General features: G+C 60.0%; 1 protein-coding gene across 7 annotated transcripts in view; it reads right to left on the bottom strand.

Annotated features, from left to right (window-relative positions):
* The window catches only part of PTPRF (protein tyrosine phosphatase receptor type F), an 80929-nt gene that overhangs the window by 11392 nt on the left and 51441 nt on the right, over positions 1-18096 (bottom strand). For 2 of the 7 annotated variants that reach the window (XM_059689848.1, XM_059689850.1), the window contains 14 exons: positions 17451-18032; positions 17049-17185; positions 16469-16613; positions 12610-12915; positions 11798-11991; positions 8789-8815; positions 7422-7539; positions 6767-7345; positions 5998-6095; positions 5568-5821; positions 5383-5479; positions 4426-4647; positions 3951-4105; positions 1350-1465 (listed from right to left, as the gene is read on the bottom strand). In XM_059689848.1, the coding sequence (XP_059545831.1) occupies positions 1350-1465; positions 3951-4105; positions 4426-4647; positions 5383-5479; positions 5568-5821; positions 5998-6095; positions 6767-7345; positions 7422-7539; positions 8789-8815; positions 11798-11991; positions 12610-12915; positions 16469-16613; positions 17049-17185; positions 17451-18032 (3030 nt within the window). The remainder of the gene's footprint in view (positions 1-1349; positions 1466-3950; positions 4106-4425; positions 4648-5382; positions 5480-5567; positions 5822-5997; positions 6096-6766; positions 7346-7421; positions 7540-8788; positions 8816-11797; positions 11992-12609; positions 12916-16468; positions 16614-17048; positions 17186-17450; positions 18033-18096) is intronic. The other 5 variants (XM_059689849.1, XM_059689851.1, XM_059689853.1 and 2 more) reach the window with 3 other exon arrangements.

The following is an 18096-nucleotide window of genomic DNA, read 5'->3' as shown; positions in this document are numbered from 1 at the left end:
ATGGTGTAAGGGAGCCCACGCCACATGAAGAGGCTTCAGGTGGTTGTCACAGCTGGCAACCCCAGGTGGGCTCAGAGCTGATTCTAGCATCAACCGCCAGACATGGGAATAAACTAGTCCTCAGAATTAAGCGATCAGCAAACTTTGCTATAAAAGACCAGGGAGTAAATATTTTTGGCTCTGTGGGCAAACGGTATCTACCACATCTACTTAACTGTGCTGTTGTAGTGTGGAAGTTGTTATATACAATGCCCAACTAAATGGGCATGGCTGTGTTCCAATAAAGCTTTATTGGCAAAAACAAGTGGTGGGCTGGCTCTGGCCGTGGGCCAGTTTGCTGACCCCTGCTTTAAAGGATTCTAGCTCCCAGACTTCAAGTCGTCCAGCTGAGGGCCCAGACACTCTACAATAGAGACAAGCTGTTCCCGCTGCGCTGCCGTCTGAATCTCTGACTCACAAAGACTGTGACAGACAATACATAATTATTGTTGTTTTAAGCCATTAAGTTTTGGGGTAATTTAATATGCAGTAATAATTAGCTCGTATATACACAGACCCTGTGTGGATGTGTTAGTTCATGCCTCCCTTCAGCCGTCTGTGCGTTTGTTTCACAGGAATTCAACAAGCACCCACCGCGCCCACAAGACCAGGGGCGGCGGGTGAACAGACACAGCTCCTGGCTCCACAGAGCTCAGACTGACACTGCGGCGATTCCAGCCCAGCGTGAGAGGTGTCACGCTGGAAGACGCAGAGAGGTTCTGGGGCCCGAGAGAGACACCCCCCCACCCCACCCCCCGCAGGCCTGTGTGGGGGCTGGGCAGTCCGGGAGGTGCCACCCAGGGGAGAGGTGTCTGCTGAGGCCTGGGAAGGGAAAGACAGGTAGAGGAACAAGGGAGCCACGTGAGTGTGGCTGGGAAAGGAAGGGCAGGCACCACGCCCTGTGCAGGCCCCTGTGCTCTCACGGGAGAGCTGGGGCCACAGAACACAAGAATCACATGTGGGCACCCCATCCCACAAGTGTCTGATGGGGCGTTTTCTACCAACACACCCCTCTTTCATGTGGAGGGGCTAGAGTGCAGGCGCTGGCCACCCCGTGCCTGGGATGTGGGCTCTGTGAGGGTCCCTAGCCCATATTCAGACAGACCAAAGACAAGGCAGGGCCTAAACAGCTGGGCTCCTGTCAAGCTCTGGTGATAGGGGCTCCTCAGTCACTGCCAACAAAGCGGACGGTACAGGGAGAAGGGCAAAAAGGAGGAACAGGAAATGGGGCACACGGCCAGGGTCCCTCGGTGGAGACCCCGGGGACCCGCAGGCCCGGGCTGGGGAGGCCGGCCGGAGGAACTGCCCACCTGGGGTCTGGTAGTTGAGCCTGCGCATCTCCACGGGGTCGGAGGAGTGGGCCAGCAAAGAGTCCTTCAGCCCAATTGACTGCTCGTCCTTGGACGATGGGGAGTGGGTCCTTTTCCTGAAGAGGCAGAAGGACAGCTGGTGAGAACCCGAGATCCAGGCAGAGGATGGAGATGGATGGTGTGGCTGGCTGCCACGGAGCCCCCGAGTTCATGGCTCTGTCCCCCGCCCGCCCGCTCCTGGAGTCTCTGAGCACAGGGGAGCCAGGGGCAGAGCAGCTTCGACACGGAGAACACAGGGTAGGGGTGGGGAGACAGCAGGTGTGGGGAGTGGAGGGAGGTGCAGCGAGGGAGAAGGGGTTGCGGAGGCTGGTGGCTCCTTCCGATAGAGGGCAGGTCACCGTTGGGCAGTAGCTGCTGTCCCTAAGGCCGCCACAGCTGAGACAGCAGGAGCCACCAGGAGTAAACATGCAAACGACACATAAGATACACAAACATCACAGAGCGCTGGGCCCCAGCTGTCTGATTCTCGGTATCAGGGTAAATGCTCAGAGCAGCAGCGGCAGGACAGGGCACGCATCACCCTAGCCGGCAGAGTCCTCCCTTGATGGCCTCAGTTCCCCTGCTTACAAGGACAGGGTCAGGGACAGACTACGGGGTCTAGCTGCTGACAAGCAACCAGGGTCTGCTTCTGCTCAGGAGGCGAGGGCATGTCTAGAGGGAAGAACTTGTGTGAGTTTGCACGAGTGCGTAGCGGTACACACTTCCCCAGTGCCTTGCAAGCAGTGCTCTTTGCATACACACAAGACTGTCTCCTGCAGCGCTTAGATAACTCAGAGCAGGGAGCCAGTCCGTGCACACAGGGGAAGCATCGGGTCTGTGCTGTGGCCGGGCCCTGGAGAAAGGGCGTTCCTTGTACAGGGGTGCAAGTGGAGAGAGTGCCAGAGCCTGCTGCGCTGACAGGACAGCCACAGGCCAGGATGCTTCCGGTCAAAGCACCGCCCCTCCCTGCTGGGCCCGAAATATGCACAGGGATCATCAGTGAAAGGGGAGGCGTGTGAAGACAGAAGGAATGACTCCTACCTTTCTTGTTTACTAGGTCCCGAAAGACAGGCAAGGACAGAAGAAAGGAACGGTCACTATTTCCACCAAGAACTCAGGCCATCTCAGGACATGGGGGACACTGTGGGACCTACCTATGGCACCCACAGAGAGGGGAGGGGGCTGCCTCTCCTGACAGACACCAGGACCCAGACGGAGTGGGAAGGAGGATGAGTGGGTGTGGGGACGCTCCTCAGGTCCCTGCCCAGAGGTCTCCATGCCCTGGACTGGGACAGTCCGTCCTATTCACCCTGGGAGGAAGGAGCTAACTCTTCGGGGAAGAGGCAATGGGTGCCAGGTCAGGGGCCAGGGGTCTGGGCAGAGATGGGGCACAGAACACAGGAACTCATACATGGAGATGTGTTCAGACACACAGACCAACATGCGCTCACTGACGTGTCTTGCAGGCCCAGCCTTGTGTTGGGTGCTGGATATGCAGGCCCAGCACCTGCCTTATCGCTGGGGCAGATGAGGGACAGTGTGGGGAAGAGGTGGGGCCCGGGGGAGCCTTAGGGGATGAGATGGCAGCCGGTAGGTGGGCAGGCATGGGGCAGCTGCAGAGTGGAGGGGGGCACAGTCTGAGCTGGCGGGGGGGGGGGGGGGGGGGGGCTGCATCAGTTGTGTGACAATGTCCGGGGGTGGTGGCAGGGGCCAGGCTAGCCAGGCGTTTGACTGTCAGGTTACTGAGGTGAGCGTTTATCTTGGGAATCACTAAAAAGATTTAAACTGAGGCGACAAATTTTAATCTTTGGTAATACCATTCAGGCTGCAAGATTAAAGGATAGAAAGGGGGACCCCAAGAGCAGGTGGCTACAACTAGGTGGGGAGACAACTAAGATGTGCTGTGTGCTAGGTCCCAGCTGCCTGCACGTGCCTGATCCGTGGGGAGCCCAGCGGGACAGGGGGAGTAGATCCATAGGTATTCAGGACAGGGCTCAGAGGAGGCAGTGGAGGGAGAGGGAGGGGAAGGGTGAGGGTGACACCCAGGTTGGTTGGTAATTAGGGCGATGGGAAGAGGGTTTCGAGGAAAGTTCAAGATGCACTGAGTTAGGACAGCTATGAATGCTGCAATCGCAGCAAGCACTCAATCAGTGTCTGCCACGTAAACATCCGTGGGCAGGGGGGCCTCCAGCCGGGCCGGGCCCTCCCTAGGCCTCAGCGGGAGAGCCAGGCCGGGGAGGCATCTGGGAATGGCGGCAGAGGAACTGACGGTAGGAGACCAGGAGAGGGCAGTATCTGAGACAGACATGCCCACGCCCGCCGGACAGAGACTAATGGACAGACACGCCCACGGATGCACGTGAACCAGGCCTCTGTGAAGCCGTGGCTTCTTATCAACCCAGGTGACAGACACATGTGCACACACGCTGCTTCTGCTCTTTCTGGCTTCCCACCGAGCCCCGGGCGGGGGTGGCTGCCCTGCGCCCGAATGCACCACGCCTGGGGAGGGCCTGGGAGTCTGGGGACAGGTGGCTGCCCTGGAGTCCTGAGCGCAATACTCACCTCTTGAACAGGAGGATGGCGATGACAATGAGGATGATGAGGATGACTGCCAGGACGGGGCCCGTCACCCACAGCATCTCAGGCTCCTCCTGCTGCTGGGCCGGCGCCACCTGGACCACAATCTCATCGGAGTAGGGGCTGGCGGCATAGCGCTTCTGTGGCCCAGTGGGGGGACAGCACAGGCGGTGAGCTCGGTGTGAGATCTCCCACCCGCTGCCCACCAAACCTTGAGAGAGGGCTCTGGGGCTGGGCCTGGTCTCCCGGACCTAAGAGCCTGGTCAGCTGACTGGGTGCCTAGGATAGATTAGGCCTGGCTTTCTGGATCCTAGAGGCTGGTGTCTTACGATCTCTTAGGTAGGTCTGGGGTTTCTGGGGCTGCCTCACGCCTGGGATCTCAGGGTGTTTTGAGCCTGGCCTGGTCTGGGGTCAGGCCTGGGGTCTCGGGGTGCTGGGGGCCCAGGTGGCTCAGGCAGACCTGGTCCACGGGCTCCTTCAGGGAGGCGAGCACAAAGCACTGGTAGCTCAGGTCCGGGGACAGGGGCCGGTTGTAGAAGCCTTGGTAGCTCTTCTTGTCCCCCAGGGTGAAGGTCTCAGGGAGCACGTCCACCTGAGCAGCCACGTAAGGCTTTAGCCGCTCTGTCTGCCGCCGCCGCCGCCGCCGCTGCTCCTCGCCGCCCTGTTCGATGGCCTCCAGGAGCTAACAGAGCAGAGCACAGTCACACCGGCCCCGGAGCACGTGTCCCTGAGCCGAGACCAGGGCTCACCGTCTGTGTAAGGGGCCTGAGCCTGCTTTCCTCGCAGAAAAATGCTAGACACCGGATCCGGCAATGCTACTCCTTCCCGCCAACCCAGTAATAGCAGTGCCGCTCCTTCCCTCTGGGTAACCTGCCTCTGCCGGTTCCACGCTGCTAGGACAAGACGAGGCTCCCAAAGGCCCCGGGGGCTCCACTCTAGACCTTGGAGACCCTCTAGAGCAGCGGTTCTCAACCTGTGGGTCGTGACCCCTTTGGCGGTCGAAGACCATCCTGCATATCAGATATTTACATTACGATTCGTAACAGTAGCAAGATTACAGTTATGAAGTAGCAACGGAAATAACTTCATGGCTGGGTCACAACATGAGGAACTGTATTTAAAGGGCCAGAAGGTTGAGAACCACTGCTCTAGAGCCTACAGAACTCAAGGTTCTCTAGAGCCACAGAGATGTTTCTGCCTTCTCCCACTCCAGGGATCCTTGGCAAACTCCTCCAGGGAATCCTCCACAAGCCAGTTCTCTGAACTCCCGGGAGCCATCTCAGAGTCCCTCTTCCCCGGAGGGGCCTGGCTGCCAACAAGAGCAACCAGAAAGTGATTCCAATTTAGGGGAGCCCCTGGGGCCACCGCGAACCACTGCCACAGGGCTGTAGTCGCCCTGCCCTGCCCCAGCCCGCACCTCGTCCAGCTCCAGCTCCTCAGGTGTGCTCCACCTTGCTGCCGTCAGCATGCTCCCACCCACACGGTCAATGGGCACCACCACGATGTAGAACCACCTGGGCGGGCAGAGCAGGAAACAGGTCTGTCATTGTCCATGCCCACGTCACCAGCCCTGTCCTCCTGCCCAAGGCCTCGTCTGCACACCTGATGAGGGAGGGGTCCTGCACGTGGGGCATGGAGAGGGTGAAGCGGCCGTCCTCCATGTAGGCAGAGGCGGGCTCCGGCTTGTGCGGCAGGAGGTCAGGGGCTGTGCGGATGGACACAAGGTGCTGCAGGCCCCCGGCGCTGCTGCCCCGGTTCATCAGCACGAACGAGTACTCTGTGTTTGGCTCCAGGTTTGCGATCAGCTTCCGCATCGAGTGCCCGTCCACCTCCACACTCTGCCCGTTGTACAGAATCTGCGGGGAAAGGGGGGGGGGAGGGGCGCCCCGTCACAGGCCTGCAGGATGGAGCTCGTGCGCACACACCTAACCAGGGTTCTGCGCCACGCACACATACACGTGCCCACAACGGGACTGGCATTGTGGCCGTGCCGTCCCGCGTGCAGGCTGGACTGGCTGTGGCCCTCACCCACCTTGAAGGGGACAGCCGACTTGTAGGAGTCAGGAACCTCCCAGCTGAGCAGCACAGACGTCTTCATTGCGGCCGCCACATGGAAGTTCTTGGCAAACACTGTGGAACATATAAGCAGGGAGTCAGTGCTGCTGTGGTCACTGGGGTGGAGTGAATGGGCCTGAAAGGTTCCCAGCCAGGAAGAGACACTCACTGAGGTGCAGGGGTTAGGAATAGTTGCAGAAAACCAGGTATCCCACTCCCAGCCGGCTTCAAATCACACAGCTCAGCCCCCAGGCCCAGCAATTCCACACAGTGAGCACCCAGCTGGCAGATGCCACAGCACCCATGGCCAGGATCTCCAAGAGTGCTTGGGTCAAAGCTGGCGCTCACAGGCACCAGGTCAGAGTGGCCACAGGTCAGTGGGCTTTGGTCACGAGAAGCATATAGCCAAACACCAGAGACAGTGCAGCACGTCCATTAAGAGGTCAGTGGGTTGTAGCCCCAAGAGATTAGTGTCGCATACCCAAGAACGGTGATACAGTCAAGAGAGATCAGTGGGTCAAGGTCACAAGAGACTGGAGAGTCACACAGCAGAGGTCAGTAGGTCAAGACAGCAGAGGTCAGAGGTCACACACGGAGAATGCAGTGCCCATCTGCTAGAGGTTAGTGGTCATGGCCATGAGAGACTGGAGGGTCACAGAGCAGAGGCCGGTGGATCAGTGGCCAGAAGTCAGTGGGTCAAAAGCAGCAGAGGTCCCCAGGAGCAGCTACGTGCCCGCAGCACACACCTTGCTCCACGGGCATGGTCCGGGACTGGATGCTGGGGCTGAGTGGGCCGGCGCCTTTGCTGGTATGTGCGCGGACCTTGATGTCGTAAGTGGTGTCTGGCTTGAGGCCGGAGAGAGTCAGGCGCGTGTCGGCAGTGGTGTTCTGCAGCTCCTGCTGGCTGTTGATGTCGTGGTAAACCACGGTGTAGCTAGTGATGTGCCCGTTCTGTTCTGCCAGCACTGGGGGGTCCCAGGCCAGTTCCGTGGTGGAGGTAGTCAGCCCTATCACGTGCAGGTTTTGTGGGAAGCCGCTGGGCACGTCCTCGGGGGTCATGATCTCCTTCTTGAACTCCTCACCTAGGCCGGCCCGGTTCTTGGCGGCAAGCCGAAAGATGTAGGTGGCCCCCTTGTGCAGGCCAGTGACCGTAAAGTGCTGGTCATCCTTGCCAAAATCTATGGTGTTGGGCCTTGTCTCGTCAGCCCGGTAGTACTGCAGCCGGTAGCCCAGCAGCTCGCCAGGCAGCTCCTTGGGTGGGTTCCACTGGAGCAGGGCAGTGTTCATGGCTGTGGTGCTGACCATCATGGTGGGCCGGCCTGGGACTGAACAACCACGCACTGGGCTCTGGCACTGCCCTCCTCGCAGCCCCTCCCTCAGCCGTCCAGGCCCCTTACTCACCTGCCCCCGTCGTCATGACAATTTTGGGCTTGCTTCGGGCACCGTCTCCTTTGGTGGTGTAGGCAGCGACAGTAATGGAGTAGGTGGTCTCGGGGGTCAGGCCGCTGATGGTGGTTTCCTAAGGGAGGAGGAGGAGCCCATGCCCATCACAGGAGAGCAAGGAGAGGCCAGACCAGGCACCTCAGGTTCTCAGCCGGTGGGGAGTCCCCAGGCTCAGAGGGCCGGAGGTCCTGGGAGGGTGCTGTGCAAAGCTGGCCTCTGCTAGAGGCGGGACCAGGCAGGTGGGACGTGTGCCCAGGAGGACCCCGCCCGTCCCAGGATCCGCACACCTGGGGCAGACAGCTTGTTCTTCCTTTCAGACAAGAACAAAGGGCCACACTGTTCTTTCACTCCATTGTTCCGTGAATAACACCTCGTGAGGTCTGTGCACACATGATACACAGGGCCTCGCACGCACACAGCACCTTGCGTGGCTCCTGGCACACACACCCATGCACACCCACAGAGCAAGGTAGAGGAATGGGCCAAAGTACCACCCTGCAGGATCAAGTCAGGACCCCAATCTGACCCCCATCGAGGCACTGGCTCCACGAACACCTTATGCCCTGCAATGCCTCCTGAGACAGGGAGGAGAGACAAGGACAGGGAACCCCCACACTGGGGAATGCACTAACCCATCAGTCCAATGATGCCTGAGAAGTTAGCCAAGGCATTGTCCTCCCTGCCTCGGCAGGCCCTGCCCATATGCCCTTGTCCAGCCAAGGCATCGTTTTCGGACATGTTGAGAAACCATGGGAGACCAAGCCACGCCACACAGAGGGAAGAAGGGAGGGACCAACGTGCACTGGGAACAGAGCTGTCACCACCAGCCCTGGTGTCCCCCCAGCTCTGAGCCTCGGAGGGGTCACTGCAGCCACCACCAAACCCTTGCAGGCCCCCTCCTGCCCCAGCTGGAGGGTCTCCCAGGGCTGGGACTCCAGAATGCACCGATGATGGAACCGGGCTCCCCGGATTCCCCTCCCAGCCTGGGCCCAGAGCAGGTGACTTTTCATTCCAGGGATCAATAAGGCCTAACAATCAGGACTGGATTTAACTCCATCCCCGTCTGGCCAGAGCAGTGGCCAGGCCCTGGTCAATCACAAACATTGGCCAGAAATTGCTGCTCAACAGGCGAGAAGAAAGGATTAGAGGCAAGGCCAATGGCGGCTCAGCTCGGGGCTCCTGTCTAGATGCCTATTTTCTCCAGATGTGGCTGGTGCCCTGTGGATCTTGGCGGCTCAGGCTGGGAGGAAAGGCGGAAGAGAGGGAGTGACCCAAGAGCCCAGCCTGACCCAGGTTTCGCCCGCATTCGCACACCTGTTACTTACATAGTCCTCGGACTCCTCTGGCTGCCACTGACCGCGGGAGAGGGAGAGAAAGGGAGACAGGATGTGAAAGACTCTGGCCTGGAGAGAGTCTGGCCCAGGGAGGGCAGATGGAGGACATGGGCCTCAGACGTGCCCATGAGGGCAGCACCCCAAAACAACTCTCCACCTGAAGATCCCAGCCCCTGCCTCATGAGCCCAACTGTGTGTGTCAGGGCTGAGGAAGGGAGGGCTCCAGGCTACTGAAGGTTCTCTGAGGGCCAGGCTGCCCGACATGGGGGTGGGCAGGACAGCTCAGGCAGCGGGGAGGGAAGACACCACGGGATGAGCAGAGAGGGTGGCTGCACAACCTGGTTTGCCTGGGACAGGCTTGGCCTACACTTGTCACCATGGTATGATTACTGACTCGCAAAAGTATCCTTTTACCTTCAAAAGTATCCCGCTTGGGACAACAGATTATACAGTCATCCTAGGCAGGAGGACTGTCCTGGGGAACTGAGAGCTGCACCATGGCTGAGGGTGGAGGCCGGGGCAGGCCGGACAGCAAGGTGACAGAGGTGTGAATGCCAAACTCAGAGCCCGGGTCCTGCCCCACAGGCACGGGGGAGGCACTCAGACCCCTGTTCCTCCCTGGGATGCCTAAGATCTCATCAAGGTAGGGAGGCATGCATCAGGGCTGCAGTGTTGCTATTTCTTGGTGCATTCTTCTTTAGTTCATGATGCAGTAGGTGTTAGGCTGGACAGGTGGAGGAAGTAACGTCTCCATCCTGCAATCCTATGGCACTGGAGTGCTGGGGATTGGCAGGTGCATAGCACAGCACAGTGCAGGGAAACGGTCTGTGACATCTCCAAGAGGGAGGTACCACGGGTCTTCCAGCCCAGCCATCCTCACAGTGCTGGTCTGGCCTTTGCACACTGTGCCCAGTTCCTTCTGTTCTGGGAAGCGCTGCTGAAAAGGACTTGCAAGGAAAGTGGGACAGGATATGGGGGGAGGCCGCTGGCAGACCCCTACCAGCCATGGCTGGGCCCACCTCTGCTCTAGGCTCCCTGCCTGATGGGAGGCATGCACTGTGCAAGGCAGGTCTGGGCAGGGAGGTTCTCACAGGGCCCCTCTCCTGTGTTGGAGGCAGAGTGAGAGAGAGGAAGGGAAATACAAAGCAAGTGGAGCAAAATAACGAGGAAGGAGAACAGGAAGGGATCAGAGGAAAGGAGAGAGAAGAGAATGAAACAGACAGAAGCACAGTTGAGAGGGAGAAACGGAAACAAAGGAGAAAGAGACCACGAGAAAGGGACAGAAGGACACAGGGAGGTACAGTCAGAGACCATGAGAAACAGAGACAAACCTGAGACATACACAGAAGCAGACTGGTCTGGCTACACACTCTCGGGAGCACATACCCCATGGTTCTTTCAGAATGGATGGGGGCCCTGAGCCTAGCAGATGGTGCTGCTGGGTGAAGGACAGGCTGTGGTGTCCTTGACAGACCACTCAGGGGACAGCTGGGCCCTGTGGCCAGACGGGGGACCAGGCCCCATCTGCTCTCCTACTGGCTCAGAGCAGAATGACCCAGTCCCACGGGGGCTTCCCTGGAGCCTGAGCTCATGCTTAACCCCCCACCCCCACCCAGGTCACAGGATGATTGAGGCCAAGAGGGCAATGTCCCTCCTCCTACAGCCCAGCTCCCTTTAAACCACCTCGGACCAGAAGGGGGCACCCGAAGAGGCTTCTCCAGAACCCCACTGGCTGCAGCTGTGTGCTGGCCCCTAGGGCGGGAGGGGCTGGAGAGAGCCCATTCCCGGGATGTTTCTGGGTGGGTGTGTCCACTGAGGCTCCAGGAGGAGCCCTCAACCTGCCCCAGGAATGCGGCGGGTATACATGCCTGCCTCCTCCACCCCCTTGTTCTCTCAGCACCCAACAGGCTGAGGGGAGGAAGAGGGTATCTCCTAGGGAAAAAGGAATCTTGTTCAGAGGGCTGAGCCCAGCGGGAGGCATGAAGGCCCCTGTCTATGGGGGTGAGACCGCCAGTAAGCACAGAGCAGGGCAAGTGCCTGCACCTCCGATCCCAGCCCAGGTAGGGTGGGAAGCTGGATGGGGAGGGTGGATGGTTCTGGAGGGAATCAGGGCTCCTTTCCTGAGGGCTGGCTGCCTGAAGGCCCGGATTCTAGATGGGGAGACGCTGAGAGCACACCACGCCGGATGTTAGGTCTTTTCAGCAGAATATGTTGGGAGGGAGCTTGCAATAGCAATCACAGCCCCTTCCCCAGGACTCCAGAGACCTGGCTTCTTATCCAAGCTCAGCCACCTACTTACTGGGAATTCTGGACCATCACACCCCCTCCCAGGACCCCAGGTTCTTCATCTGAACAGCAACCCAGTGCTGAGGATACCCCAGGGACCTCACCCCAAGCTCAGGGGCAGAATCATCGCCCCCCAGGACAGAATACAGAGGGAGATGTGAGGCTTGCTGGCAGGCCCAGCTCTTGAGAGTAAGCATACGGGACTGAGCCATCCTCCTGGGGGCCTGGCACAGATTAACATCCCAGCCTGGCCATTCACAGAACGCGGCAATGGCCAAGGGCCAAGCTGGGGGAGAAGACTGCCCAGGAGGGCTTTCCCGGCCCTTGTGGGAGCAGTAGCTGGCCAGCTCAGCACTGTCTAGGAGGAAGGTATATCTCGAAAGCCTTGCCTAATGTGACAGCGAAGGCTCACAGGAGGACTTGGAGGGGCGGAAGCCCAGGTGGCGGTGACAAAGGAGGCCTGGGTCTGTGGAGACAGAGCTATTTAGTGCCGGTGCTGGGGGCTGAGCCACAGAGGTGACTGCCAGGCCGGGACTGGCACAGGGCGGAGGGGGCTGGCAGGGCCTATTTCTGGAACCTAGCCCTAACCTCCTGGTCTCAGTGCCACCATCCCTCTGGGAGCAGGCAGGGGAGGGAGCAAACCTGGGCTCCAGAGAGGAAGCCGGCGTGTTGGTCTCGCCCACCCGCCCACCCCACCATCTCCCAGGGGCGTACCTGGGCCTCAGCCAGCATGACGTCCTGGATGACGGGTGGGCCTCGGGGCTCGCCATTCTCCAGCCGCACATAGGTGACCTGGTAGCCTCGGATCTGGCCGTGCTGCTTGCTGGGGACCGGCAGCTTCCAGGAGACGTGCACGGCAGTGGAGTTCAGCGGCTCCACCTCCACCTTCCGTGGTGGCCCACTGGGCACTGGGGATCAGGGAGACAAGAAGTCAGTCCTGGAGGTAGGGGTCCTGGCTCGGGTGGGCACATCACACTCCAGGGCCTTGCTTGCCCTTGCACCCCACTGCCCCAGGAGAGGCCCTGATATAACTTCCTTAGACCACCTGTCCCTGGAGAAGAACACGGAGGGCTCCCTCTGCCGGGCAGTGGGGAGAACCCAGGCCCCTGTGGCCCCTCTGGCTTAGGGCTACCTCACTCGGGGAGAGGTCTTTGATGGCCCCAAAGTCAGCACAGCCTGTTGTATCTCCTCCTGGGCCCCATATCATGCCAATGTCCGGGACAGGGGGAGTCTCCCTTGTGTTTTGAGTGTCTCTGGCACCAATCTTCCTGGTCCTCATCTCTCAAATCTTAGAGGAGGGGAGCTACTTCTTTCATCTTAGCCTTTTAAGGCTCTGGCTGCCCTGGAAATAGCCCCGAAGGCTGGAATTTGGGCATAGGCTATCCCGTAACAGGCTCTCCCATAAGCTACATCTCCCCGGTTCTGGCCATTATGCCTACACCAGGAAGAGGAGTCCTGGGCCTGTGAGAGACAAAGGCCCCGGCTGCAGGCCTCCCTCCCGCCCGTCCCCCGGTGTCGCTGCCTACCGTCCTCGTTGGTGCGCACCAGCACCGGGCTGCTCTCGGGGCCGGGGCCCACGTCCGTGTGCGCCCGCACCCACACCCGGTACTCCGTCCACTTCTCCAGGCCCACCAGGTCCCAGCTGGAGTGTTCGCGGCTGATGCCGTTCACCACCTGCCGCCGGCGGTCCTCGCCGTCCACCGCCTCGTAGGCCACCGAGTATTGGGTGATAACACCGTTGCGGCTGTCGGCCGGTGGTGGGACCCAACTTACCCGGACTGTGGTGGAGCCAGTGCTCACACAGGTCACCTTCTGGGGAGGGGCGGAGGGGGCTGGGGAAGACAAATGGGGGGAAGCAGGCAGATGGAGGGGGGTCACAGGCACGGTGACAAGTCACAGAGGAGGGGAACTCACCCAGGAAGGTCATTCCCTGAGGGGCAATGGCTATCCGAGGGTCCCCCAGGCAGACTACAGCCACTGCTGCCAGACAGCCTGGCTACCCCTGGACCATAGGCATGTGCACGCCAGCTGTCTCTCTCTCTCTCTCTCGCTTTCTCTCTCACACACACACACACACACAAACGGTATCTCCCACACATACATATGGTGTCTCTCACACAGTGCCTCACACATACGGTGTCTCGCCCAAAACACACACAGCATCAGGCACACGCAAGCATGGGGCCATGCCACCCCCACCCCGAGCACGCAACTGCACACAGCTCTTCTCTTCTGAGGACAAGAGGCTGCAATGGCCCTTCTGGAACAAGGATGCCCCTGGCCTGTGCCTGCCTGGACAGGGGTCTATGCCGGAGCCACAGGTGACAAAGAATGGAGGCCAGATGCAGAGGAGGCCAATGGCCCCGGGTAGTTTGGAGAAAAAGTACCTGAGAAAGGTGCTCTCTCAATGGGCTCCTTGGGGGTCAGGAGGCAGGTCGATGCCTTCCTTGCTCCCACTGACATTCCAGGCCCTATTCCCACTCAGGACTGCTGCCACCCCATGGGCTTCTTGCATCTCAGGTGCTGCCACCACCCCTGCCCACGTGACTTCACAGCCTCCGCACTCCAAGGCTTGCTCCTCCCCAGCACTGCCATGCTCATGCCCTGGATAATGCCGTGACCGGGAACAGCCCTACCTCCCAAACCGTGGCTCCAAAGCTCCCTCGCAGGCCTCACCACTTTCCCAGCTCAGCTGCTCAAGGCCCCCAGCACTGTGCCTGCTCTGTACCCCCTGGAGACCTCTGCCCATCGACCCCATCCTTACCGTCCTTAGCATCCAGCCTGAACACTGAAGTCCTCCGTATTACCAACACTCCAACTCCCTCTCCCCCTTCCTGCCCCCGGCTCCTGCCCGGCCTGCCCCTGAGCTCTGAATAAACCCAACTCTCCACCTTCTCTACGGCGGCACTGGGGCGGGAGAGCCAACTGGCCAGTCAGGGTGGCATCCTCTGATCCCATGCCCATGGCCTCGCCTGGGCCCTCCACGCTGCCTGACAGCCTGTTTCCTGTCCACCTCACTCTGCCATGTGACACAGAGTAGTTTCAACCTCCTCCATGCCTCTCAAACCTCCGGCTCCCATGACCCCCCTCCCTCAGCATCTGACCCTCTCTCCTACTCCGCAGAGAAACCAGCTTCTCCAAAGCAGCTCCATCCACCTCTTGCTGCCACATCCACCAGCAAACTGCATTCTCTCCTTTCCTCCCCTTCCTGCCCGAAGCCAATCACTCCCAGCACCTGGGCTCTGCCCCGCCTCTCCCGAGCCTTCCATTCCCCTTTCCCCTCCAGCAGCATTTAATATGTTAAGACTTCCCATTAGAAAAGACAGGCCCCGTCCTCAGCCCATGTCCCACCAGCTACAGGGGTCCCCTTCCCCCCGACTAAACATTGACGCCTGAGCTTTCTGTCTCTATGCCCTTACCGCCCGTCTTGCCTTGTGAAATCCAGTCCGCGTCAGTCCCTCAAACCACCAAAATTCTCTTCCAGACCCATTCCTCCCCGTTCCTCTGGTCCTGACCTCTCAGCAGCAACACCTGGCCTGCTTCTTGAAACTCTCTTCCTCCACCTCCAACACCCCCTCTCTTGGACCTCCTCCCACCTCCGGCCATCCTCCTCAAGGCCCTCCATCTCACCCGGGCTCCGGCAGCCTGCCAAGCGGATGGAGAATATTATCTGGAGCTTGAGTGCTTGCTTCTGTCCCACTGCCTACCCTCAGGAGAGCCACCACCCTCCTCCCAGGTCTATACATCAGAAGCAGAGGCTTCCCCTGACGGTTCCCACTCAGCCCCCTAGACTCATCCATCACCAGATCCTGGCCAGTCAGCATCCCAGACAGCCCGCACATCCACTGCCAACACCTCAGCAACACCTCACCTGAGCCGCCACCTTTTGCCAACAGTCGCACAGCCTCCTCACTGGTCCCTGGCATCCTGTCAGGCAACTCTACGCATCCGCTTGCAGCAGCCAGTCAGCCAGCACTCCCACCTGCCTTCTGTCCCCGTGGTCTGGCTGCTGCTCCAGCCACATTGGCCTGCTGCTTGCCCCTGACCACAACCAAACACCAGCCTCCTTCAGGCCCTGGCGCCTGCTGACCCCCTGCCCAAGGCCTCGTGTCACCCCAGGGAGCCCTCCCTGAACCCGTAGACCAGATGAGGTTCTTCCCGTCCCACCATCTCTCCACTGTCTGTCTCCTCCACAGCACTTTACACAAATGTAATTAAAAGCTCATTTGGATAATTGCAGGTTTAACAGCAGACTAGGATTCCCGTGGGCAGAGGCTGTGCCAGGGTCGTGTTGCCAGGCCTGCACTGTGTGTGGGGCCTGGCGCCCAGCAGGAGCACAAGAGGTGCTTGTGGAACGAATCCATGAGCATCACCTCACACGTGGCTCCCTGACATCACTGGCACATTTGAGTGGTCGCTGTGACACGGACCTCTCACAGATGCTGCCGTGCGTTAAGGTTATCACACACGCTTCCTGTCCCAATGCCACGGTCCCATCCAGGCACATACCCACAGCACTGCCATCACCCAGAGCCTGTGGACAGTGGCCTGCTGTGGCCACATGACCAGACAGCCGTGGTCCATGGTGTGTCATCAGGAGAGCTGCAGAGACCCACAGACAGGGTCAGGGGTCAGATACCCAGAGACACACTTGCTGGGTCCCAATCCTAAGAACAGCTTTACAGACCCAATCACAGAGGCACAGACTCACTGACACACACCTGCAGGACTGCAGTCAGGTGGTCAGATGTGGTAACACGCCCGCTCACGGAATCAGTCGCACTCATGCGGGAGTACAGCAATACACACGCCACAGTTATCACAAACAGCCTTGCGGTTGGTTCCACACAGATGGCCACGTGATCGCAGTGCAGGCACATGAACACGCTCAGTCACATGGTCCCATTCTCACAGGTGTGCCCTGTGTCCAATTGGCTTGGCAGGAATGCATGGCCCACACATACTCATGGTGGGGGCATGAGGGCGGGAATATGGGTGAGGAGGAGATGAAATGTGGGGCTACAGGGAGGGAGATGGCTGGTCTGGCCACAGCGAGTGTCGTGGTCCCACAACTGAGGACTGCCTAGCCAGCTGGTGTGACCAACGCAGAGGCGGGTGGAGGAAGGAGATGAGTCACAGACACAGAACTTACCTGGGTGGGGCGAGGGGGCGTGGCAGGGGCAGAAGTCAGGCAGGAAGCAATGAGTGCAGTAGCCACCTGGACACAGACTAGAGGGCACTTACCTGTCCCTCTCTATGAAGCCTAGACCAGAGTCCAGTCCAGGGCCCAGCTGACCTGACCGCCTGCCTGGTCAAGGGGGAGGGTGTGTGTGTGTGTGTGTCCCAGCCCAGCTGCAGCACGCAGCAGTCTCAGAAGACACTTACTGGACTGTGCCGTGCGGGCCTCAATGGTGGGGGTGAAGACGCCCAACCCCATCTCAGAACGGGCGGCCAGCTGGAAGTGGTACAGCGTGTCAGGCTTCAAGTCCTCTAGGGTGTAGGAGGAGGTAGGATCGAAGGTCACCTTGTGCTGGAAGAGCAGGGAGCACTCACTGACCGCTCTGACCTCCAAGGTCACGCAGAGGCTGTTCCCCAACATGGGTGCAGCTGACCCCTCTGGAGCCAGTGTGGCTCCGGTGCTGGCTCCATGCCACATGGCCACCTGGACCACACAAGGGCCACGTGGGCAGGGGAACACCTGGGACATGTAGCCCCAGGGGAAATTTAGGCTCTGCCAGTGTCCCGTGGGCCACACAGCCCGGGACACTCAAGGACAGACCTAATGACTTTGCCCCCAGCACAGGGTGACAAAGACTAAGAAGCATAAAGGTCTCATAAGCCACAGAGCCCCAAGGAGGACCCCAGGGGCTACACAATTCTAGAAAGGCCTGCCCGGGGAAGCCCACCACAGACGCCCAGGGACCAGAAGCCCTCCTCCCTCCTCCTGTCCTTGCGAGGCGCTCACCTGCTGGCCTTCATCCTCTGCTGCCCAGTACACCAGCTCATACTTGATGATCCGCTCCTGCGGGGGCAGCAGCCATGAGAGCTGGATCCTGGTGTCGGACTCTACCTCGGCCTGGAAGTCCGTGGGCTGGGCAGGCACTGCAACACCCCATGCCAGGCACCATCAGCCTCACTGGTCCCTCCGAGGGCAGGGCACCGGGGAAGGAGCAGGGGAAGGCAGATCTGTACCCCCCACACCCTTATCCTGCATTCCAAGGGACCATGCATGTGTGGAATACAGGCCCTCATCCTCCCTGAACCCCAAGTACACAGTCTGTGGAAGGAGGTGCCACCACAGCCTTGCCCCCCGCCCCCGGCCCTTGCTCTGCCAGGGCCTTCCAGCCAGCATGCTGCCCCCACCTACCTCCTTGCTGTGTCTTGACCTGGATGGTGGGGCTGGGGGGGCCATCGCCCACAGCGGTGAAGGCCAGTACGCGCAGGCTGTAGGTGATGCCAGGCAGCAGGCTGCCCACAGTGGTGAGGAGCCCCTCGTCGGTGTTGTGCTTATGCCAGGCGCTCAGGGGGCGGCGGGAGTCCGGAGTATAGTAGACGCGGTACCCCCGCACGAGGCCGTTGGGCTCCTCAGGGGGCTCCCACTGCACCAGCATGGTGCTGGCGCTCAGCATGCGCGCCTGCACACGGCGCGGCGGGCTGGAGGGCGCCTGCTCTCCCGTCCGCGCCCGCACTGCTTCACTCGGCGGCCCTCGCCCGATGCTGTTCACCGCCAGCACACGGAAGGCGTATTCTGAAAAGGGGCTGAGGCCGCCAATGCTGTAGCGAGTAGTGGCCACACCGTCCACCTCCTGGAAGGGGCCCTCCGTGCCCGATGCACGGTACTGAATGCCATAGTAGGACACGGGCTCTGAGTTCCCAGAGTCCCAGGTGAGGGTGACGCTGGTGGCCGTTGTCTCTGTCACCACAAGGTCAATTGGAGGGTTTGGCAAAGCTGGGGACAAAGAGGGAGGCTCAGGGTTACCCGAGGTCATGACCTCAGGGGCCCACCCTGCTCT

The sequence above is a fragment of the Myotis daubentonii genome, chromosome 3 (genome assembly GCF_963259705.1).
Source record: "Myotis daubentonii chromosome 3, mMyoDau2.1, whole genome shotgun sequence".
In the NCBI taxonomy this organism is placed as follows: domain Eukaryota; kingdom Metazoa; phylum Chordata; class Mammalia; order Chiroptera; family Vespertilionidae; genus Myotis; species Myotis daubentonii.
The sequence above is the reverse complement of the archived record's forward strand: the minus strand, read 5'-3'. Positions and strand labels throughout refer to the sequence as shown.